General features: G+C 42.0%; 1 protein-coding gene across 1 annotated transcript in view; it reads left to right on the forward strand.

The window, feature by feature from the left end:
• LOC144508210 (raftlin-like) overlaps positions 1-25,194 on the forward strand; it is a 122,122-nt gene that overhangs the window by 84,198 nt on the left and 12,730 nt on the right. Inside the window, exons 6-7 of the mRNA XM_078236029.1 lie at positions 2,929-3,132; positions 5,864-5,970. Coding sequence (XP_078092155.1) covers positions 2,929-3,132; positions 5,864-5,970 — 311 coding nt within the window. The remainder of the gene's footprint in view (positions 1-2,928; positions 3,133-5,863; positions 5,971-25,194) is intronic.

The raw sequence follows: 25,194 nt of genomic DNA on the forward strand, positions 1-25,194 counted from the left end.
ATTGGCAGCCAGGAACACAGCACACTGTCTCTACTCTAACGTATTATACGTTTTACACAATATTTCTATTTGGATGTTTGTGGTGTTAAAACATACTAGGAAAGATTCCTCTGAGCACTATAGTTAATAGTACATTCTAGAACTAGGAGACACAGTCTAAGGATAAAGGGGCAGGGGTGGGGAGGTGGGAGGGGTGTTGGCCATTTAGGACTGAGATGAAGACAAATTTCTTTACTTAGAGGGTTGTGAATCTTTGAATTTTTTCCCCCAGAGAGCTGTGGATGCTCAGCTGTTGAGTATTTTTAAGCGAGAGATTGATTCTTACAATCCAAGGGAATTAAGGTATGACATAGAACATAGAACATTACAGCGCAGTACAGGCCCTTCGGCCCTCGATGTTGCGCCGACCAGTGGTACCAATCTAAAGCCCCTCTAATCTACACTATTCCAATATCATCCATATGTTTATCCAATAACCACTTGAACGCTCTCAACGTTGACGAGTCCACCACTGCTGCAGGCAGGGCATTCCACGCCCTTACTACTCTCTGAGTAAAGAACCTATCTCTAACATCTGTCCTATATCTCTCACCCCTCAATTTAAAGCTATGTGCACTCGTGCTAGCCAACACCATCTGAGGAAAAAGGCTCTCACTATCCACCCTCTCTAATCCTATATAGGAATCCTTTATAGGAAGATGAAGTTGATGAAATCAGTTATGATCTTATTCAATGTCTGAGCAATCTTGAGGAGCTGGATGGCCTATTCCTACTTCTTACATTCTATTATATTATAATTGTAAATGATTTTTTATAAATTGGTTTACAATTTTGTAGCGGTTAGACACTAGTGGGGCGGCATGGTGGCTCAGTCTCCATGGCACAGCTCTGATGAAGGCTTACTTAGACTCGAAATGTTGGCTCTATTCTCTCTCCACAGATGCTGTCAGACTTGCTGAGATTTTCCAGCATTTCCTGTTGTTTCAGATTCCAGCATCCGCAGTATTTTCCTTTTATATTAGAATCCAACCCAGTCTGTCAGATTGTTGTAACAATGGAACTGGTGACAGCAGTGACATGCCAACGTAGCTGACTCTTAGCTACATTCTGACATGGTCTAGCAAGCTACTCTGTTGTATAAAACTACAATTGAAGATGGAAATAAACTCCAGCTTCGATAGCGAGACCTGAAAATAAATTACAATGTACAACCATCTGAATGGTTGACTTTGGAATTATATGAGGCTAAAAATCTGCTGATTTCAAAGTTCTACCATATTACCTGTTATAAGTCAAAACGCAGTGTTGAAATTGTTTGCTGGATACTTCCTCAGTGATTTCTCCTCTTGCACTATTTACATATGTAAACAGGAGTTTTGCTAAATTCCCACCCAAATTACAGCATCAGAGAGTGAGAACCATGAACAAAGTTCCCTGAGTAGAAACCCTTGTATTATCCTGTTGTGAGCTTTGTAAACCAAATGAGAGAAAAAGCACAAGTTAACAAGATAACCACTACACTCGCTGGCTGAATATGATGTCTTTGAAAATGGTGCATTTTCATAAACAGTGAGCAGTAGTTTGGGATTGAAAAATTTAAATGTAACTTTTAGTATTTTCTTCTAGGCTTTAGCAGTATCAAAATATAATCTGGCAAAATCCTACTATAATTGTCTCAGGGAGCATTAGTTCTTTCACAATAAGCTGGTTGAATGGTAGTAATTTAATTGTTTCTAGTTTAGTTTAACAATCTCAGAGTCATCCATGTAGAACCTGATTTTCATTAATTTGTGCTATTTGACAATGCAGGAGAAACAGCAGAATATTCTTCAGTTCAGTTGCATTCAGTACTGCATGAATAATACAAATGTATTCTAAATCTCTTTAAATTCACATCTGTTACAGATAGAAGGGGATTAAATTAAGCAGCCCCAATTTCTCCACTCACCACCCAGCTGTAAACAGAAAGGTTTTTTGAGTTGCTTCCCCCTTTATAAGCAGTGGTGTGTATCCCAATCCCACAGTTTTGGTGTGATCCAATTTCCTATTAATAACCCTGCAGCAAACTTGAGATCGGATGAACTCAAAGGTTTAGTTTATTTGCACACACTCAAACCACAAGAGGAGGGTGACAATATTGCCTCCTGTGCATTCATACAGTAAAAGAGGGATAGAGAAAAGAATGATTTATAGTGCAGACCACAGAGAAAAGAATATTGTTTCAGAGTTCAGAATCATAGCCCAGTGAGGTATTCCTTCATGGATGTCAGTGGGCCAAAATCTGATGCTGTATACACACAATGAGATAAGCACGCAGAGGTGGATCAGTCTGTAGGTGATGGTACAGGTGCTCCAATGGAAACAGTGTATATGTGGGCAGAGCTCCTCTTCAGTGTTTCTGCAGTTAGATGGTAAAATGACAAATTGAGGTTTTCCAGTCTACAAGACAACTTTGCTGGTTACACAAGCTAGAGATCTGACCCCCACCTCTTCCCGGTGTCTTTGACTGGGTGTGTATCTTCTGTCTGGGTCCCCAAGCTAGTTAAATGTCTAAATTATTGAGAATTGAAAGGAAGGTAACGGGGCCCTTTGTCCTAGCAGCTGATTAAACTCTGGTTGGCCAACCTGGGTTATGAAATGCAGGTGGTCTTTGTATAGCTCTCTATGAATTTGTTCTGTGCTGCCACAATGCGTCATTAAAATCTCCTCAGAGATAACAAGGCGTCAGTCTCTTTGAAACTGCCAGATCGCCCCCTTTTGTTCAGAGGTTGCAGACAGACAAAGATTCAGCCATTTTAAAATGTCTTTGTTCAGTTTTTAAAATTTTAGAAAGAACCATGAGGATATCTGATTGTATTTTATAAAAATAATAGTGTGAAGCTCTTAGACCCTTCACACATAACTAATTATTTTTTTGTTTCTTTCTAGAAAATGAAGTGTTTCTCCTTTTCAATAAATCACAAGCAAACCAGAAATCTTACAAGTATTATGCAGCCACAATTCCACTGAAGATCTGTAAAAAGGGACAGGATATTAACAGCATCGAAGCAAACTGGCTAGAGCATATGACGCAACACTTTACAAAGGGAGCCTTGTTGGTGGATGCTCTGATTTGTCTGGGAACACCAACCGGTACATATGAAAATTTTAATTAGCTTTGTTTTATAATGCTAGATAAGGATATATTACACATTTATTTTTAATGTGGCCGACATGGTATGATATTATTGATGCAAATTCCGAGCAGAATATACGTGATACCAATGTCGTAAACTGTTGCTTTACAGGAAAGCTCTATCAAACGTAAAGCTTGGTAAAATAATCCAGCTCCAAATTCATTTAGAAAATAAATGGCTTTTCCTTTTCAGAGCTTCTGATCTGTAAACTTTATCTGCTAGAAGAGTTCATTGTTGTTAAATTGCAATACTCCTTCGCTGTTTTGGTCTAATTCTGAGATACCTCTTTCCCTGTCTCCAACAGAATATTCCAGTTTAAAAATCAAATTTTTAATTCCACCAAATTACAGAGACACACTCTGAAAATCTCAGTCCTCGTTCGTGGCTGGGACTCTCCGGTACAGTTGAAAGAGAATGGCATTTTGGCTGGAATGCCAAATTCTCCATTTTCACTTGCAGCGGGGCAGGCTTGGACAAGATTGGAGAATCCCTCCGATTTTAAAAAAGACTTTAAGCTATATTTGTGTATCATTGGAGACGTTAATCTGTCAGTTGGGTATAACAAAGACATTATACAATTTTGTTTTTTGTTCTAAACGTTTTTGCCGGGCTTAGCATCTCAGACTAGTCCAGTGAGACAACCACCCTTGCTCCCTGTGACCAGTAGTGTATTTTGCCTGCTCAACGTCTAAGTCCTTTGTAGTGATGCCAGAGATCAGGACAAAACCTCCTTATTTATTTTGACAGACTCGTTACATCGTGTGCCCTTGTGATCTTTTTCAATTTCAGAAGATGGTAGAATAAACACTTGATCAGACTGTGCCATGATTTACGAAGTAGTCATTCAATAAATAAACAGAAGCAATGGCATTCTGTACATATACAGTTGTTTAAGGTCTGCTGAGCCTCTTAAAAATAAATCGTGATGATAAACTGCAACATTAACTAGACAGTCACAAGGGGAAAGATTTACACAGGCACCGCTGTGTGGAAACAGAATAGTTCTGTCCGAAAATTGGTGGGAAAAAGCTTATCCATCAGTTCCAGCTCCCACTCCAGCAAAAGTATATTCTGAACTGAAAAGACTTAATAAATGCTACATTGTTTTGGTATGAGAGCACTTGCTTTGGGTGTTTTTCCCTACACTACCATTGTTGAGCCTAATTTGCTTTGACTGTTCTTTATTTTTATATTCATTCATGGGATGTGGGCAGCTTTGACAAGATCAGGACTTATTGCTCATCCCGAGGTGCTCTTGTGAAAGTGGTGGCAAACCTCTGTCAGTGTGGCCTCTTTGAAAGAGCACTCCACTTAATTCCATTTCCCCTGCTCTTTCCCTGTACTTTAATCAGATGTATTTCATTCCAATGCTTCAATTACAATTCTGTGTCGTACTGTACACTCTTAAGCCAAGTGGAAACATAAAGACCATATGAGCAACCTTTGGTTAATTGCAAAAAAACAGTGATGTTTTCTCTGAGTTATCAAATTCAAAGAAACAGAATACCATTGGATCTTTTGGACATTCATAATCACTGTGATTAAAGGACCATTATTTTAATTCACTTTGACTTCTCCTCCAGGAATTCTCACCTTGAAAGAGTTCTGCTCTTCCCTCCCACAGGATTTCCATTTGTCTCTTCTACCTTGTTCACCTTCATTGCTTTCTTTTTCCATTCTCATGTTTGATCAGGTACCTACCAAAAATGTTCTTCTTGCAGTTTAACATTCACTGCTCACAATATGGCCCCCTCTACATTGGGGAGATTAAATGCGGACAGGGACACTGTTATTCAGTCCACAAACATGAATCTAAGCTTCCTAGCCTACCTTTTCAATCCATGACCTTGCTCCTCTCTGACCTTTCTGTCCTAGGCCTGCTGGAGTGTAACTAGAGGTTCAATACAAACTCGAGGAATCTTTTTTAACTGGACAGTTTAAAGCCTTCTAGAATTGACTTGGACGTCAACAATTTTAGATCATACCCTCTGCCTCACTTTGTTTTGTGCTTTTTGTTGATCCGGGCTTGTTTGGAATTCTTTCTTAATCCCTTCACTCTCCGTATGGATGGCTACCATCCCACTAATCACACCTGATACAACTACACCTTTTGTTATTTTACTTGTCAAATTACCACTACGTTTGGTGAAATCTTTTGTCATTAACCTCTCCTGCCTCCCACCTTCCCCCCACCTGCCCCCAACCCACCTTATCATAAATGTTTCCTCTTCTTCACCCCACGACTCCCCCTTTTTGTTGTTCCAAATCCATCACTTTCACATTTTTCTCAATTCTGATGAAGGGTCATGGACCTGAAATGTTAACTCTGGTTCTTTCTCCACAGATGCTGACTGACTTGTTGAGAATTTCCAACATTTTTCTGTTGTTTCAGATTTCCAGCATCTGCAGCAATTCTGCTTTTTTGCTGTTTTATTATTGGCAATAGACAACAAAATTTAAAAAAGGAACAGTGGCCAGGATTTTACAGTCCCTCCCGCACTGCAGGACATTACGGCTCTGCCAAAGTAAACGGCAATTTAAATGATCTGCTGCAGCTACCTGGGAGAGACACACAGGAGCGTAAAATCCTGGCTAGTATTTCTGGTTGCAGTGGTAAACGTTTCATCTCTTTATTACTACTGTGAATGTCAGCTAAGTAAACAGAAATATGTTTCATGTTTGAACAGATACAGTACCAAAATCAGTGGATGGGCTCTTTATCTTTGAAGGAGTTTCTGAGGACAAGTGTGAAAGCTATGATGCCATAGTTGTGGAGCAGTGGACAGTGATTAATGTAAGTATCAGTGCAGGAGGCCGTATGGGTCCCTGCATTACAAACATTTGTACCCGATGTGTGGAACATACTGCATATATGTTATCCGCTGATAATTCAGCAGCTTTATTAATAAATAAAATATATCTTCAACCAATCAAGACATCATTTGCAACATTATCATAGAATTACAGAATGGTTACAGCGCAGGAGTCCATTGAGCCCATGCCTGTTCTATGTTCTAAGAACAATTTAGATGGTTCCACTCCCTTACCCTTTCTCCATTGCCCTGCAATTTCTTTCTCTGTAGTTGCTTATCCAATTCTCCTTTGAAAGTCCAGATTGAATCTGCCTCCACTGTCCACTCAGGCAGTATATTCCAGATCCTAAGCACTCACAGTGTAAAAAGTGTTTCCGTCATCTCGTCTTCGATTCTTTTACCAATCACATCATTCTTGTGTCCTTGTATCTTTGACCCTTCCACAAATGTGAACAATTTCTCTCTATCGACTCCTTCTAGACTGCTGATGATTTTGAACACTTCTATCAATCTTTTCCCCCCAAAGAGAAAAACCTCAGCTTCTCCATGAAACTGTAGTCCTTCATCCTTTGGACCATTCTTGTAAATTTTTTCTACACCCTGTCTAAAACCTTCACATTCTTTCTTAAGTGTGGTGTCCAGAATTGAACACTACTCCACTGGAGGCCAAACCGTTGTTTAATAAAGGTTCATCATAATTTCTCACTTTTGTACTTTATGAGTCTATTTATAAAGCCCATAATCCTACATGCATTTTAACCACTTTCTCAACCTGTCCTTCCCCCTTAAATGCTTTGTGCACCCCAAGATTTATTTGCTGCTGCACCTACTTTAGAATTATACCTTTCATTTTAAATTGCCTCTCCCTGTCCTCCATACTATCACATCCAGTAATGGCATGTTACATTTAAACTTTTAAAACACAAAGTATACTCAAGTGTGGAACCTCCTTGATCTGATTTTTCTTTTTCCAGTGGACAATGGTGGGCTGGAAAAGAAGGTCACCTGACTCTCAAGGAGAACATTACACATTTGCAACTATAGGGGCCACTACTCTTCTCCTGAAACCATCTAAAAAGGCATTTCCTGACTTGAATGGGTCATTCGGAAACCAACACAGTGCTTATCTCAAGCCCCCAGAGTGCAAACAATAATTCAGGTTATGGTTAATCAACTTAAGCCCAACACCATACTTTGGGTGACATGGTGGCACAATGATTAGCACTGCTGCCTCACAGCACCAGGGATCCGGGTTCGGTTCCTGGCTTGGGTCACTGTCTGTGCGGAGTCTGCACGTTCTCCCCGTGTCTATGTGCGTTTCCTCCGGGTGCTCCGGTTTCGTCTCACAGTCCGAAAGACTTGCTGGTTAGGTGCATTGGCCATGCTAAATTCTCCTGTAGTGTACCCCAACAGGTGCCAGAGTATGGGGACTAGGGGCTTTTCACAGTAACTTCATTGCAGTATTAATGTAAGCCTACTTGTGACACCAATAAACATAAACTTTAAACTTTATGAGAGCTACGGAAAACCACATGTCAAGGCAGCCAAGTTGGTTTTCCAATTTAAAATCTTTAAGTGCTCTCTATAGGACAACACAACAACTGCAGAAACAGCAGCAGCAGAAAGTGTAGCAACAGCTATGCCTTAAGCGCTGATGACAGTAAGATTGTAAGATCCCAATCGTGTTACTTTTCAAACCCACTGATACAGCAAAATGACCTCCTGGTAAGAATATAAGTAATTAACCTTGTGTCCTCCAGAAAGTCAATTTCTTTAAGAAAATCCTGCAAGGACTTTGATTTTTGATTTCAGCTATTGCATTCATCTAACTTGCACTTAAGGAGTGAAAGCTTTCTTCAGTAGGCCTGCACCATGTTTTTCAAAATGAGCCAATCATGTGACTTATGTCCTATTCCTTAGTTTCTAACTTGTAAAAGTCCACTTTCTCTTTAACTGCCTTTTCTGAGTGTGTGTGTGGTATGTATGTGTGTGTGTGAGTGTGTGTGTGTGGTATGTGTGAGTGTGTGTGTAACTGTTAGGACGGCTGTCAAGGGAGTCAGATGATCTTTGCGACATCAACACAAACTATCAAGTGTCGAGAAAGTTCTTGAATAATAATTGGACGTACCAAGACTGCACTCCTCTGTGGAAATTATATCTGGAGTAAGAGTTTTAATAACACCCGGTTAAAGTCCAACAGGTTTATTTGGTAGCAAATGCCATTAGCTTTCGGAGCGCTGCTCCTCGTCAGATGGAATGGATATCTGCTCATAAACAAGGCATACAGAGACACAAACTCAAGTTACAGAATACTGATTAGAATGCGAATCTTTACAGCTAATCAAGTCTTAAAGGTACAGACAATGTGAGTGGAGGGAGCATTAGGCACAGGTTAAAGAAATGTGTATTGTCTCCAGACAGGACAGCCAGTGAGATTCTGCAGGTCCAGGCAAGCTGTGGGGGTTACCGATAGTGTGACATGAACCCAAGATCCCGGTTCAGGCCGTCCTCATGTGTGCAGAACTTGGCTGTCAGTTTCTGCTCAGCGACTCTGCGCTGTCGTGTGTCGTGAAGGCCACCTTGGAGAAGGCTTACCCGAAGATCAGAGGCTGAATGCCCATGACTGCTGAAGTGCTCCCCCACAGCAAGGGAACAGTCTTGCCTGGTGATTGTCGAGCGGTGTTCATTCATCCGTTGTCGTACTGTCTGCATGGTTTCCCTAATGTACCATGCCTCGGGACATCCTTTCCTGCAGCGTATCAGGTAGACAACGTTGGCCGAGTTGCAAGAGTAGGTACCGTGTACCTGGTAGATGGTGTTCTCCGTGTACCTGGTAGATGGGGAGCACTTCAGGATCTTGGGTTCATGTCACACTATCGGTAACCCCCACAGCTTGCCTGGACCTGCAGAATCTCACTGGCTGAACTGTCTGGAGACCATACATATTTCTTTAACCTTTGCTTAATGCTCCCTCCACTCACATTGTCTGTATCTTTAAGACTTGATTAGCTGTAAAGATTTGCATTCTAATCAGTATTCTGTAACTTGAGATTGTGTCTCTGTATGCCTTGTTTATGAGCAAATACCCATTCCATCTGACGAAGGAGCAGCGCTCCGAAAGCTAATGGCATTTGCCACCAAATAAACCTGTTGGACTTTAACCTGGTGTTGTTAAAACTCTTACTGTGTTTACCCCAGTCCAACGCCGGCATCTCCACATCATGAATTTATATCTGCCATTCTTTGAAGCTTACTCCAAGAACAGAGTTAATGAACTCCGAGACTGCATGGCCAGAATTTTACCGTCCTTCCCGCCATGGGAATTGAAGTGGGTGAGGGGCAGACCATGGAAAGGTCTGTTGATCTCAGGCAGGATTTTATGGTTTCATAAGAACATAAGAAATAGTAGGCCATCTAGCCCCTCGAGCCTGCCCCGCCATTTAATAAGATCATGGCTGATCTGAAGTGGATCAGTTCCACTTACCCGCCTGATCCCTATAACCCCTAATTCCCTTACCGATCAGGAATCCATCTATCCGCGATTTAAACATATTCAGCGAGGTAGCCTCCTCCACTTCAGTGGGCAGAGAATTCCAGAGATTCACCACCCTCTGAGAGAAGAAGTTCCTCCTCAACTCTATCCTAAACTGACCCCCCTTTATTTTGAGGCTGTGCCCTCTAGTTCTAGCTTCCTTTCTAAGTGGAAAGAATCTCTCCACCTCTACCCTATCCAGCCCCTTCATTATCTTATAGGTCTCTATAAGATCCCCCCTCAGCCTTCTAAATTCCAATGAGTACAAACCCAATCTGCTCAGTCTCTCCTCATAATCAACATCCCTAATCTCTGGTATCAACCTGGTGAACCTTCTCTGCACTCCCTCCAATGCCAATATATCCTTCCGCAAATAAGGGGACCAATACTGCACACAGTATTCCAGCTGCGGCCTCACCAATGCCCTGTACAGATGCAGCAAGACATCTCTGCTTTTATATTCTATCCCCCTTGCGAAAAAGGCCAACATCCCATTTACCTTCTTGATCACCTGTTGCACCTGCAGACTGGGTTTTTGCGTCTCATGCACAAGGACCCCCAGGTCCCTTTGCACAGTAGCATGTTGTAATGTTTTTCCATTTAGATAATCAATTTGCTATTATTTCCTCCAAAGTGAATAACCTCGCATTTGTCAACTCCACCTGCCAGATCCTCGCCCACTCACTCAGCCTGTCCAAATCTCTCTGCAGACCTTCTACGCCCTCCACACGATTCACTTTTCCACTTATCTTTGTGTCGTCTGCAAACTTTGTTACCCTACACTCAGTCCCCTCCTCCAGATCGTCTATATAAATGGTAAATAGTTGAGGCCCCAGTACCGATCCCTGCGGCACGCCACTAGTTACCATCTGCCAACCAGAAAAGCATCCATTTATTCTTTCGGGACAAGGAAGGCCGGAAAATCCCACACCATGGCTGGAATTTTACTGGGTACCCGGCCAGATTCCGGGGGCGGGCGAGGCTTGGAGAACAGCATTCTCCGATGGCCTCTGGTGGGATCGTATGAACCTCAGGTGGACATGCTGGTAAAGTTCCACCCCATGTCTCCGGATTTGTAGTGCATCAAAGGAAAACTGACGAGACCAGTTATCCATAAATTAAGTGTCAAAGACCACCATCTACTTTCTAGCGTATATCAATGGCCATTGATCATGTGACTGAAACTGGTTCTTGATACTGAAATCTTTTTATCCCAAAACTCAGAGGAGACCTGGAGGGGGTGGGTGAGGGGGGTTCAGTCTGCAGAATAACACTGACAAGACAAACAGCTGCAGAGAAAGGCTGTGCTACCTCTGTGTCCTAAGAACTGAAAAGCTTAAAAGTATTTTAAAATATTTCCCAGTCCGATTCCAAAGCTCTGAATTAATCTGTAAAGAAATTGGACCTCCTGATACAACAACCTTGACGGCCAGACTTCATGACCTGCTGAACATTCTTCTCTTCAAAGGAATCCTGCAGTAATTCTGATATCCAATCCTCAGCCATCTGAACTTACCTTAACGACAATCTAAGAGTGGTAAAAGCTTTCTTCTTCACTGGAATCACCAAAACACATGAACTCTTAACTATTATTTTGGTTTATATTTGGAGAAGTGCTCTGTCTTCTTTAATGTATCTTTCTTGAGTGTGTGGTGTGTGACTGACGTAGCTTAGATCTTTCAGGGTGATGTGTGGGAAGAAATAATCCTCTTTGTTTAAAACCAGGAGAGTCTCCTGCTGACACTTTTTAAACTGACTGACAGGGATTGAGAAACACACACACATGCACCTTTTCAAAGATAAACCACAACAGCTATGGACAGAATGGAAGGGAATTGAGGGTTTCAGCTTATCTCTCCCTGCTGTTCCTAACAGTGAGGTAACATTAGATTTTCCGGGTGAATGCATGAATAAATGTTCCTCTTTATTGAAACACATGAAAAGCTGGTTGTCTAAATCGTCCACACTCTCAGAGTAATTAACAAACCTTTCTTTCTTTAAAAGAAACACAATTATGGACAGTAGAGAAGGGACAGTAGGGTTTTCAGTACTTCTCTCTTATCCTCTCTGTAACGCTTCCAACATAATCTCACTTCATAGAATCCCTACAGTACGGAAGGAGGCCATTTGACCCATCGAGTCCACACCAACCACAATCCCACACAGGCCCTAATCCCGTAACCCCACATATTTACCCTGCTAATCTCCCTGACACTAGGGTCAATTTAGCATGACCGTACGTCTTTGGACTGTGGGAGGAAACCGGAGCACCCGGAGGAAACCCACGCAGACACAGGGAGAATGTGCAAACTCCACACAGACAGTGACCAAGGCCGGAATTGAATCCAGGTCCCTGGCGCTGTGAGGCAGCAGTGCTAACCACTGTGCCACCATGCTGCCCACTCCTCTGCATTGAATTTCATCTGCCACCTGTCCACCTATTCAACCAGCATGTCTGTGCCTTCTTGAAGTCTGTCTCTAGCCTCCTAATCATTCACAGTACTTCTAAATTTTCTGTTGATATTAAATTTTGAAATTGAGACCTATACACCCAAGATCAGGTCATTAATATAGACTAAGAAAAACAGTAGTCCTTATACTAATTCCACTGTATACTACTCCACAGTTTACCTTCCCCCAGTCTGAAAAACAACCTTTTACCATTATTCTTTGATTCCTGTCATTCAGCCTAACTCATAACCAGTTATTCCTTTTATTCCATGGGCTTGACTTGTTGATCTGCCCTGGCATTGAACTCAGTAAATTAGGAAAAATTGTAACTACGTCCTTTCTTGTCTCTTATTTTTATCTTGTTGTTTCTTTCACTCTTTGCTCTTCAGCTTCTTTCTCATCTTTTTCTCTCCCATTTACTCTGATTTTACTTTGTTCCCTGTCAGTCCCTCAATTTATTTTGGGTGTGAGTTGCTGAGTGAACATATCCTAACTTGCATCGACTCCCATTCGCACATCATGCCTGTGCTCACATTTGGTTCCTGGTTCATCAACACCTCTAATTTCCTATTACATTGTGTAGAAATCCATGGCCTTGCCGCTCTCCATCACTGTAACACCCTCCAGCTCCACAGGCTTTGAAAATTCTGGATTCCTCCAACCTGCCAACTTGTGCTGCCTCGACTTCCTTCATCTCACCATTCTGGAATCCCTCCTTTATACTCTTGTGTCTCTCACTCTAAGAGTTTTAACAACACCAGGTTAAAGTCCAACAGGTTTATTTGGTAGCAAATGCCATTAGCTTTCGGAGCGCTGCTCCTTTGTCAAATGGAGTGGATATCTGCTCTCAAACAGGGCACAGAGACACAAAATCAAGTTACAGAATACTGACTAGAATGCGAATCTCTACAGCCAACCAGGTCTTAAAGATACAGACAATGTGAGTAGAGGGCGCATTAAGCACAGGTTAAAGAGATGTGTATTGTCTCCAGACAGGACAGCCAGTGAGATTCTGCAAGTTCAGGAGGCAAGCTGTGGGGGTTACCGATAGTGTGACATAAACCCAAGATCCCGGTTTAGACCGTCCTCATGTGTGCCGAACTTGGCTATCAGTTTCTGCTCAGTGACTCTGCGCTGTCGTGTGTCGTGAAGGCCGCCTTGGAGAACACTTTACTCGAAGATCAGAGGCTGAATGCTCAGAGGTTCGAACAAGACTTCTTCATCGCACAGGACCTTCAACCAATGCTATACACTAGATACATCGATGCCATTTTCTTCCTTTGGACTCATGGTGAACAATCACTGAAACAACTATATGATGACATCAACAAGTTCCATCCCACCATCAGATTCACCATGGACTACTCTCCGGAACCGGTTGCATTCTTGGACACACGCATCTCGATTAAGGACGGTCACCTCAGCACCTCACTGTACCGCAAGCCCACGGATAACCTCACGATGCTCCACTTCTCCAGCTTCCACCCTAAACACGTTAAAGAAGCCATCCTCTAGAGACAAGCCCTCCGTATACACAGGATCTGCTCGGATGAGGAGGATCACAACAGACACCTCCAGACGCTGAAAGATGCCCTCATAAGAACAGGATATGGCGTTCGACTCGACGATCGACAGTTCCGACGCGCCACAGCGAAAAACCGCACCGACCTCCTCAGAAGACAAACATGGGACAAGGTGGACAGAGTACCCTTCGTCGTCCAGTACTTCCCCAGAGCGGAGAAGCTACGGCATCTCCTCCGGAGCCTTCAACACGTCATTGATGAAGACGAACATCTCGCCAAGGCCATCCCCACACCCCCACTTCTTGCTTTCAAACAGCCGCACAACCTCAAACAGACCATTGTCCGCAGCAAACTACCCAGCCTTCAGGAGAACAGTGACCACGACACCACACAACCCTGCCACAGCAACCTCTGCAAGACGTGCCGGATCATCGACACAGATGCCATCATCTCACGTGAGAACACCATCCACCAGGTACACGGTACATACTCTTGCAACTCGGCCCACGTTGTCTACCTGATACGCTGCAGGAAAGGATGTCCCGAGGCATGGTACATTGGGGAGACCATGCAGACGCTGCGACAATGGATGAATGAACACCGCTCGACAATCACCAGGCAAGACTGTTCTCTTCCTGTTGGGGAGCACTTCAGCGGTCACGGGCATTCAGCCTCTGATCTTCGGGTAAGCGTTCTCCAAGGCAGCCTTCACGACACACGACAGCGCAGAGTCGCTGATCAGAAACTGATAGCCAAGTTCCGCACACATGAGGACGGCCTAATCCGGGATGTTGGGATTATGTCACACTATCAGTAACCCCCACAGCTTGTCTCCTGGACTTGTAGAATCTCACTGGCTGTCCTGTCTGGAGACAATACACATCTCTTTAACCTGTGCTTAATGCTCCCTCCACTCACATTGTCTGTATCTTTAAGACCTGGTTGGTTGTAGAGATTCGCATTCTAATCAGTATTCTGTAACTTGATTTTGTGTCTCTGTATGCCCTGTTTGAAAGCAGATATCCACTCCATCTGACGAAGGAGCAGCGCTCCGAAAGCTAATGGCATTTTCTACCAAATAAACCTGTTGGACTTTAACCTGGTGTTGTTAAAACTCTTACTGTGTTTACCCCAGTCCAACGCCGGCATCTCCACAGCATCTCTCACTCTTCCATTTTAGGATGCATCTTAGTCCTATTTGATCAAGCTTTTCATCACTTGTCCCAATGTCTCCTTCTTCTGCTCAGTGTCAGCCTCTTTGTCTGATGTCCCTTGTGAAACACTTTGGGAGGTTTCACTATGTTAAAGGCGCTATATAAATGCAAGTTGTTGTTGTATGGCATGATAATAAAAGAACCACAAAGGGCTGGAGCCTGAAATTGGGATAAGAGTGCAAGGGAAATGTAACTCTCAGGCAGTCCCTTCCCAACTCCCCAAGCTCAAGCGTGAAGAGGAATCAAAGTTTTAAAGTTTTTATTTATTAGTAGGCTTACATTAACACTGCAATGAAGTTACTGTGAAGATCCCTGAGTCGCCACACTCCGGCGCCTGTTCAGGTACGATGAGGGAGAATTTAGCATGGCAAATCCACCTAACCAGCACATCTTTCAGACTGTGGGAGGAAACCGGAGCACTCGGAGGAAACCCACACAGACACAGGGAGAACGTGCAGACTCTGCACAGACAGTGACCCAAGCTGGGAATCAAACCCAGGTCCCTGGCACTGTGAGGCAGCAGTGCTAACCACTGTGCCACCATGCCTCCCCCAATGGTACAAATATGGCCCTTGATACTTTGATACTTGATACTTCAAAAGATAAAACTTTCTCCAGTTTATAGTTTTTCAGTTTAATGGTTTTCAGTAAAGTAATGTAAAAAACTGAAGTTTAAATGGAAAAATCACGGTATATGGTATTGGAGACAAAATCACTCATCTCTTCTGAGTAATATTTCTCTCATCAGATTAGTCAGTTTTCTGGTACTTAGGTGTCTTCATTGAATTGAGAAGAAGCAGGCTGGCTTAAAATAACATATCAGAGCTAGATTTTCACCCACTCATTGTGATCGAATGGAAAATGTAACTGACATTAACCCTACAGCTACCATATTTAAATAACTCAGTTTTTATTGAGATGCAGTGACATGGTCTGAATTAAATATTATCAGGGTGAATGTGCTTATTCAAAACATTAGTATGGTGCAGATCTGGTTTAGAAAATGCCTTTATTGTTTGTAGAGTTCAGTTGGAGATTTTAAATTCTAGGGAATGTGTTCACACATTAACATGTATACAAGCAAATCTATTTAGATTAATATTAATGGTCCGTAACTTCCTGGCTCCCCAGTGTTGGGATTTGAGGGGTTTCCCAAAGATGCTCTGGGGAATCCCTATTGGAAGTTTCCAGGTAAGACTTCATGTGACAATTGGCCAGAAGTGCTAACTTCCTCTGGACAGTTGTGCTGGGCTGGGAACTATGCAACAAAGTGATTTAAATCTCCAACTTCGGATGGTTCGATCAGCTCCAGCCAGTGGAGGTTTCAACAAAGTTTCCCAGAGCAGTTAAGTGCGCTTTAAACTCTTGTAATTGCAGCGGGGCAGCACTTTACACCACTGAGTGGAAGTTATAGTCATTGTTTATATGTATGAATACAACATTAAAACAATGCAAGCAATTATTAAACTTCATCAGTCTAAAAACGCAAACTATTGTTTTAATTCATAGTCCAATGTGACAACCCTTGATGGCATCATCGTGTGAAGTCGGATACATGCTGTATATCAAATTTTCCAATTGTCAATCCTTCATCTATTGTTAATATCCATCACTTGTGATCTGAATCACTTCACAGTAGTTAAATGGGTTACCTTGAGGAATAATTTCAGTCTAATGGGGTTGACTGGCGGGGGGTGGTTAGATCTGTCGCATGTGATGTTTAAAATTGCTAACTGTGGTTATTTTATGTAGGTCATGTGAAGGTAAAAGCTGCACGCTTTCAGACAATGTGAATAATTAATAACTTGTTCTGTGTGAGTGCAGTATTCAGAAAGTTAGGCATTGGTTCAGCGATGTAAAGTGGCTATTTTGCAAACCACAATGAGCTTCCTGTTTTGACACAAACGTTCTGCACGTGTACCTGCAGTAAATACAATGGAACCAGGGTTACTTGCTAATCATATTCTTTCTGTTAAAAACTGAACTTGCTGGAAACAAATGGTGCTAAGAACTGGAACTTATGCAGCACAAATTGTTAAAGGATTAAGGTCTGCAGAGCAAGCATTCATCCATTATTGTCCACATGAAATAGGACCAACTCAGTCAGCAAATGAAGGATCAGGAATACGTGATAATATCATGTCACATGGCCTCTGCTCCAGGAATTGAATATGAATCTTTTCTCCCTCGTCTGTACTCTTCAGTCTATTTCTCCTCTCACCATCAGACTGTGCATTGAATTATATCACGCCTGAAAGTAAAACTGAATAGGAACATGGATGTTACATTCACTTTTCACACATGTACATATCCACATACCTAAGCACACATTCATGCAAATATACACACACACATACACAAATTACTATGTACTAATTACTATGTATTTACATATATATAAAACTTCTCGGAGTTCAAGTTCAACTTCTTTGGAGTAACTAGAAGAGCAATTCTTAAAGCAATCATTTTGGAAGAGGGAAAATTCCAAGTTTGCTTTCTGATCTGTGCTGAGTTATATGGTAGTTAGTTACAGGCATACAATTGATTTCAGCAACCCTGAGTTTCAGAAGGAGAAAACAGACATGATTGTGACTCCTGATCACTGTCACATCAACCTTTGCCGGTAGTCCGGAGGAATTGAGCGAGAACACTATTTGCTTCCACTGTGATTCCCTTTGCAGTCTTACAATATATCCAAGGGCGATTGGCAATTTTGGAGCTGAGCCCAAAAAAGGAAAATATTGGCAGAAAAAGGATGGCAAGTTTTATTTTGGAAGAGTAAATCTCGAGAGATTTGTTCACACCCAGCATCAAGTGTGGACCCTCACGAAGAAACAGGTGATCAATGGGATCACGCCCAATTGATCATCTTGTTTCATTGGGATGTGACTAGTCTGCTGAACATTTCATGTGTGTCCCAAAAAACAGTATGGTGGTTATTAAGAGGTTGAGACCAGCTGGCGAGGTCATTGGCTCCCATGTACCTGTGACTTGAGGAGAGAGAGGACTTCGGAAGGAGCGAGCAGAGTTAATGTGGCACCAGAAGGAGATGTTTCGCCATCTCTTTTAGTACCCTGGGATGCATTCTATCAGGGCCATTGCTGGAGGGATGGAGTTTAAAAACAGGGAGGTTATGTTGCAGCTGTGTAAAGTGCTGGCGAGGCCACACCAGGAGTACTGTGTACAGCTTTGGTCTCCTTACTTGAGAAAGGATGTACTGGCACTAGAGGGGGTGCGGAGGAGATTCACTAGGTTGATTCCAGAGTTGAGAGGGTTGGCTTATGAGAGGAGACTGAGTAGACTGGGACTATACTCATTGGAATGAGGGGGTATCTTAGAGAAACATATAAAATTATGAAGGGAATAGATAAGATAGAAGCAGGGAGATTGTTTCCATTGGCAGGTGAAACTAGAATTAGCCTCAAAATAAGGAGGAGCAGATTTAGGACTGAGTTGAGGAGGAACTTCGTCATCCAAAGGGTTGTGAATCTGTGGAATTCCCTGCCCAGTGAAGCAGTTGAGGTTACCTCGTTGAATGTTTTTAAGGCAAAGGTTTTTGACCAATAAAGGAATTAAGGGTTATGGTGAGCAGGTGGGTACGTGGAACTGAATCCATGAAAAGATCAGCCATGACCTTATTGAATGGTGGAGCAGGTTTGAGGGGCCAGATGGCCTACTCCTGATCCCAGTTCCTATGTTCTTATGCAAAAGTAAAAGGTGTATGCTTACATCATCTGCCTCTTTCAATTCAGGAGATTGTGGTTGAGAGGCAAGTGAGGTGTAAGAAGGAGGATTAGAGATCAAAGCATACCATCACCTTTGATGTTTTCAGTCCCAATGCTGGCTATGATCCCAGCAATGGTTATTTTAATAGTGACGAATGCTGCCTGTTGTCTGGGGGTTAGGATATGCAGGCACCCCAGTTCCCCTCCAGTAAGTTGCTGCAGAGGTCTCTGTGCACCATTTTATCCTGCAAGATAGAGCAAAGTGTATGAGTCAGTGTGCTGCAGTCAGTTTTGGTGAATCAGCTGTCATAGTTGAATTAGCAGCAGTGTGTGTAAGCCATGAGGTGTGAATTTGAGGTTTACAGCAGTGCTAAGTCTGTGAGGGTGAAGTATAGCAAATGAATGTTATGTGCATGGGATTGCAGGCAATGTCTTGAGATGGATAGAAAGCTGGTTAGCAAATTGGAAGCAAAGAGTTGGCATAAATGGGGCCTTTGCTGATTGGCAGGCAGTGACTAGTGGAGTTCCACAGGGATCTGTGCTAGGACCCCAACTGTTCACATTCTATATTAAAGATTTGGAAGAGGGAACTAAATATATTATCTCCAAATCTGCAGATAATAGAAGATGCCCACTTCTCACCTCATAATGGAGGGAAGTTCATTGATGAAGCAGCTGGGTCTAAAACACTATCCTGAGGAACCCCTGCAGGAAGGTCTGGGATTGGGATTTTTTTCTCCAACAGAAGAAATAGAGGAGGTGATGGTCTCGTGGTATCATCGCTAGACTATTAATCCAGAAATTCAGCTAATGTTCTGGGGACCTGGGTTCGAATCCTGCCACGGCAGATGATGGAATTTGAATTCAATAAAAAATATCTGGAATTAAGAATTTATTGATGACCATAAAATCATTGTCGATTGTCGGAAAAATCCATCTGGTTCATTAATGTCCTTTAGGGAAGGAAATCTGCCGTCCTTACCGGGTCTAGCCTACATGTGACTCCAGAGCAATGTGGTTGACTCTCAACTGCCCTCGGTCAACAATAAGTGCTGGCCAACCAGCGATGCCCATGTCCCATGAATGAATAAAAAAAACACAATCATCTTCCATTGTGCTCGTTATGACTCCAATCAGTCGGGAGCTCTTCTGATTCCCATTGACTTCAATTTTGTTTGGGCTCCTTGATGCCACATTCTGTTAACCACTGACTTCATCTCAAGGATAGTTATCCATGTTTCACCTCTGAAGTTCAGCTCTTTAGCCCATGTTTTAACCAAGGCTATAATAAAGTGACCCTGGTGGAATCCAAATTGAGTGTCAAAGGTCCCCCAGTTCGCAACACTGAACTATCAAGACTTTATCAGTGCAGCATTCACTATTGTCTCTTGAACTCTCTAATCCACACTCATTAGTACAGTTATTCTGTTGAATTCCTTGTCATTTTTGCCTCTATTCTCAGAAATATCTGAGTCAATGACCAAATGTTCATTGAAAGACTTGTATATTTGCCTCATTTCCTTTTGATAGCAAGTTCTCGGGACATCAGTCTGTCAGACGTTAGGCAAGACACACAGCTTCATGAATTCCCCGAACTCTGGCACAAGTCCAAACATTAATATTAGATGAAACTGTACTGATCCCCATCGCGAGCGACACACAGCCTAGATGCAAACATGGGGGAAATTGGGTAAATTTTACTTTTTAAGAACAGGGATGAGAATCTTTCTCTGATACTGGATCTTCATCAGTAAAACAAAATTCAAGCCCTCAGAATTTGTATGTGAAAGAAATGCTGTAATTCTGATCTTTTTTGTGTAATTGTTCTGGCTTGATATCGGCTGCTTACACATGGAAAGTTTTCACTGCAGACAGTGAGGGGTTTATTACTGTGCTGGACTTTACATCAGGTGCTGTCTGGTTATACTGCTGATATGAAGGCCAAGTGCTTCTGCGTTGGATGCAATCAGACATCTAGATGTAAATTTGTGCTAGCTTTTCGTGGTGATTTAATTTGTTCAGCTTCATTTTTGAATCTATTTGCATATTTCATGAAGTTCCAGCTCTTTATTTTCTTTGAAAATGGATTTTTCAAAATCTCTAACTGAAAATCTGGAATTTGGAATGAGACAGAAGAAACTGCTTTAAAATGCAAGGCCACCTTCAAAGGTGAAGGTATGAAAGGCCAACAAGAACTGCCCAAAAGGGGAGGCAATGGTCAGAACATTGAATACAAGAGTTGGGATGTCTTGTTAAAGTTGTACAAGACATTGGTAAGGCCACACTTGGAATACTGTATACAGCTCTGGTCAGCCTATTATAGAAAGGATATTATTAAACTAGAAAGAATGCAGAAAAGATTTACTAGGATGCTACCGGGACTTGATGGTTTGAGTTTTAAGGAGAGATTGGATAGAATGGGACTTTTTTCTCTGGAGGTAGAAGGCTTAGGGGTGATCTTAAAGAGGTCTATAAAATAGTGAGGGGCATAGATCAGCTAGATAGTCAATATCTTTTCCTAAAGGTATGGGAGTCTAAAACTAGAGGGCATAGGTTTAAGGTGAGAGGGGAGAGATACAAAAGGGCCCAGGGGGCAATTTTTTCAACAGAGGGTGGTTAGTGTCTGGAACAAGCTGCCAGAGGTAGTAGTATTAGAGGCAGGTATAATTTTGTCTTTTAAAAAGCGTTTAGGCAGTCACATGAGTAAGATGGCTATCGAGGGATATGGGCCAAGCGCGGGCAATTGGGACCAGCTTAGTCGTTTAAAAAAAAAGCGGCATGGACAAGTTGGGCCGAAGGGCTGCTTCCTTGCTGTAAACCTCTATAACTCTTTGACGCTAAAGAGGGACATTTTGCATCTCAGCAGACATCCAAAACCCATCTCAGATATCTCAGAATATGGAAATGATCTGAATGTGGAAATGATTCAAAGGAATCTGACTCTGGGCTGAGAGACATGTTGTTTGTTCCCTTTCAGAATACACGGGAAACCGTGGGTGAAAGAAAGAAACTCAGATATATTCTGGGTGTACTGTGTGCTGATGTGTCAGAGTGTGTGTATGACTTCAGAAAAAAGAAGGAACCATAGCTAGTCACCACTGAAAAAATGACAAGCAGACAGGAAATGATCTCTCTCTCGCTCTACTGCTGGAGAAAACTTAGCAAAAGCCCCAGCTAAAGGAAACTGAATAGCTTTTCAGCCACCCTGTAGAATTCAGTGCCTTCAAACCAACTACTCATCTGCCAAAGTCAGCTCTGCTGGAAATACCCAACTTAACGGCCGCACCATACCACCATGTGCCCTCACAGACAAGCCAAACACCAATTGGTATATTTTTCTTACTTTTAGCTCCCCATTTCCAAACAGTGTGTGAATGTGTGTATTGTGTTCTTCATTATTTTCTCAAGTTCTGTTAGACTTACTCTTTCTTTGATTCAAGAAAGGCTGGTTAAATTGGCTCCTTTAAATACGTTAATACATTTGGACTGGGTAAAGATATCCACAGGGGAAGGGTTTTCTTTAAAATTAACCTTGTTGTGATGAACCAGAGGTGGGGAGTTGTGTTGAATAAAAAGAGGAACCAGCAAATTCCTCCTCACCTGGGGGTTTGACAAAATTGGTGTCTCATTCAGAAAGTTAACAAGTTAGGAAACCCTGTCTAGCGACCAGTTTTAACAATATTATGCCTACAATATCCTCCATGATTCAGTGCAATCGTGCAGCATTTTTGAATGCAACCTTTCAAAAAGTGACAAAATATTCCTTGATATTATCACGCTCACGCAATATGGACTCATGGAGTTTTGGAGTATAAATTTGAAATGAATTACAAAGAATGGGGGTGAAAATACTCTATTCTATCACATTGTTATGTCAAAGGGTCAAACCTGGACCCCATTGTTTGACAATGGCCAAGTTTTCAAAGGACAATGAAAAACAGATACTGTGGTCACATGCCACAAACTAGGTTTCTGATAAGGGACATTCAATAACGCACATTTTTGGAGCAGAAATGGAGAGAAAGATCCTGACCAGCATCACCAGAAGGCAAAAAAATCAGGCTGGCCTTTACCTGTCTAATTGAAGAACCAGGTTTTCACTACAGAGGTCCATCTGTAGCTTGACTGGAGTGAAGCAAGAGAAACCTGCTGCTGCAAGCAGTACGAATCTGTCTTCAGCAACCTCCAAAGTCTATTTCTTCAGTGGACCAAGAAGGAGTCACAGGTCTGCTTCAAGGCTTCAAGTTGGGAGAAGCAAGTCTGACAGAAAAGTATTGGACTTTTAAGACCTCAGTGCATCATCTTTTCTTGAGAGTATATGTGTGTGTGATTGTATGAGTGTGTGTGGTTGCAAGTACATTTATCCTTTTTTTTAAACTTATGAGAAAAGCTATTCTTTGCCTGTTCTAAACAGTTGCAGCACTCAACACATGTTTTCCTTTTAAAAACACATCTGTCTGGTCAGTCAAGAAGTGGACCATCTCTCTCCTGCTTGTAAGAGATACATATACCTGGTGCCGTTTTATTAATACAGCTGAAAATGGGTTTATTACATAAAATAAGCATTTTTAAACAAATTTCTAATTCATCAACTGTGAGTAACATGGCTTTAAATGACTGGAAAATTGCTTTAAGAATTATATGGAACCATTTACTAGTTTCATTGATGTACAGCAAGCAGTAGTAGTTTTTAAAAAAGCTTTTAAAAGGTGCTTATTAGTGTCCTTATACATTCAAAAAATGAGCACAATGTGCAGAAACTCAGCATGGTAATTATTCGGGGCTGTGAGTGTGTCAATTTTGTGGGTGTGGTGATCCTCCAGTGTGATGGGTTTAAATTGCTGCACAAATATCTTGATTTGCAATGGATGTAATTTGCGTTTGAAATTCCTCGACCTTTTGTGATGACTTTGCATGAAGTGCACTGGAATTAGCTGCATATCCCAAAGAAAACTCCAGACTGATGTGTTTTGAGATGTACATATAACTTCAGTTATTCACATTTGGTGTGATATTATGATATGCAGCATGAGAGAAATTTTCCATCTCCAACTTAATCTTCACCTGCCTTTTTCTAAAGCCTCTTTTTTAGGTCATTTATGACTCACAATGAATTCTGGGCTAATTTGTGATGTGGAAACATAACCTTTCTACCTCATGACTATGGTCACTGCGACAGCAACAATGGGCACCTCCCCACCCCCAGTTAGGCAGTAGATCCATTTAAAATGATAATTGGTGCACATGGAACCTCAAGTTCGATTTATGGAGGGAACTGGGCTGTGCACCCTCCAACCTCTTTTCCCCGCATTAAAGCTAAAGAATCCTAGATAAGGAAAGGTTCACACATTATTTGTGGGACAGAGAAGAGCAAAGGTGCTTCTCCACAAGCCTCCACCAAAATATATTTTAAAGTTTATTTATTAGTATTCCAAGTAGGCTTACATTAACACTGCAATGAAGTTACTGTGAAAATCCCCTAGTCGTCACACTTTAGCGCCTGTTCGGATACACTGGGGGAGAATTTTAGCATGGCCAACGCACCTAACCAAAACGTCTTTCGGACTGTGGGAGGAAACCAGAGCACCTGGAGGAAACCCACGCAGACAAGGGGAGAATGTGCAGACTCTGCACGGACAGTAACCAAAGTCGGGAATCAAACTCGGGTCCCTGGCACTGTGAGGCAGCAGTGCTAACCACTGTGCCACCATACCACCCAGTGGGCCACTATCAGGCCAGGCTTAACCCCCTCAGCCTCACCTTACCCTTCCTTATCCTGGATGTAAATGCAGTTTTAACCAGTACCCTAGCTGGCTAACATTGCTGTTGCTCAGAAACATTTGCCAGCCAGAGTCAAATGAGGCCTAAGCCACAGAGTAATGGGGCCTCATTGCCACTGGGACATGTTTAGCTGATCAGCAGCACAAAATTCAAGCCTGATTAGTTGAGTCTGTGAACAATTTCAGTCAACTTAACAGGACTAACACAATAGTTATCAAAGGAAAGTAATACATCAAGTTAGGAGAATACATTCTGCCTCCCAGATGTTCTTTTCGAGTCATTCTCAACTGCTTTCCGTGACTGGGGTTAATTATATTGGCAGGTACCTAGTGTAAGGTTTGTAGTTCTGGTACTTTATTGCTCCCCCATTGTGCTAAAATTTATCAAAATCCACAGTGAACCAAAAACATGGTGAATTTTTGAACAGGTTTGTATGAATCATTAAAATAACACATTAAAATTGCACATTATATTCCAGTGCTTTAAATCACATCTGTGCAAATCCCCAAGGTGCATTTTTAAATGATGCATTTACGAAAACACAACATTTTTAGTGAGTCTTGACCGAAGTTGCTGCAAGCCGAGACATAATATTACCTTAGAGCTTCAGGCAATGAGTCATGTAAAGGACATGAACTGGGTCAGTTTGTATGGTGAGTGGATAGTTGAAGTTTTTACTTTGTTATTTGTGTGTGGAAGCTCGAAACACTGATTCAATATTTCAGAAATTGCTTCTTGCACCCAATTCCACATTGCAGTTTCAGGAACAGTAGTTCAACCCTTCCTGCACTGTAAACTTTCTGATTAGTATGCAGGATTTAATTATAAATTTTATGTTGTTATATTTCTAGCTGTTTGTTTATGAGATTGTAGTTAACCAAATGGGTGAGATTCTTTGGCCTGTTAGAGACCAGATCAGAAACTCCAAGGTGTATTATGAAATCAGCTAGACCCTAACTTTTTCTTTTGATTTTGACAT

The sequence above is a fragment of the Mustelus asterias genome, chromosome 2 (genome assembly GCF_964213995.1).
Source record: "Mustelus asterias chromosome 2, sMusAst1.hap1.1, whole genome shotgun sequence".
Taxonomy (NCBI): Eukaryota; Metazoa; Chordata; class Chondrichthyes; order Carcharhiniformes; family Triakidae; genus Mustelus; species Mustelus asterias.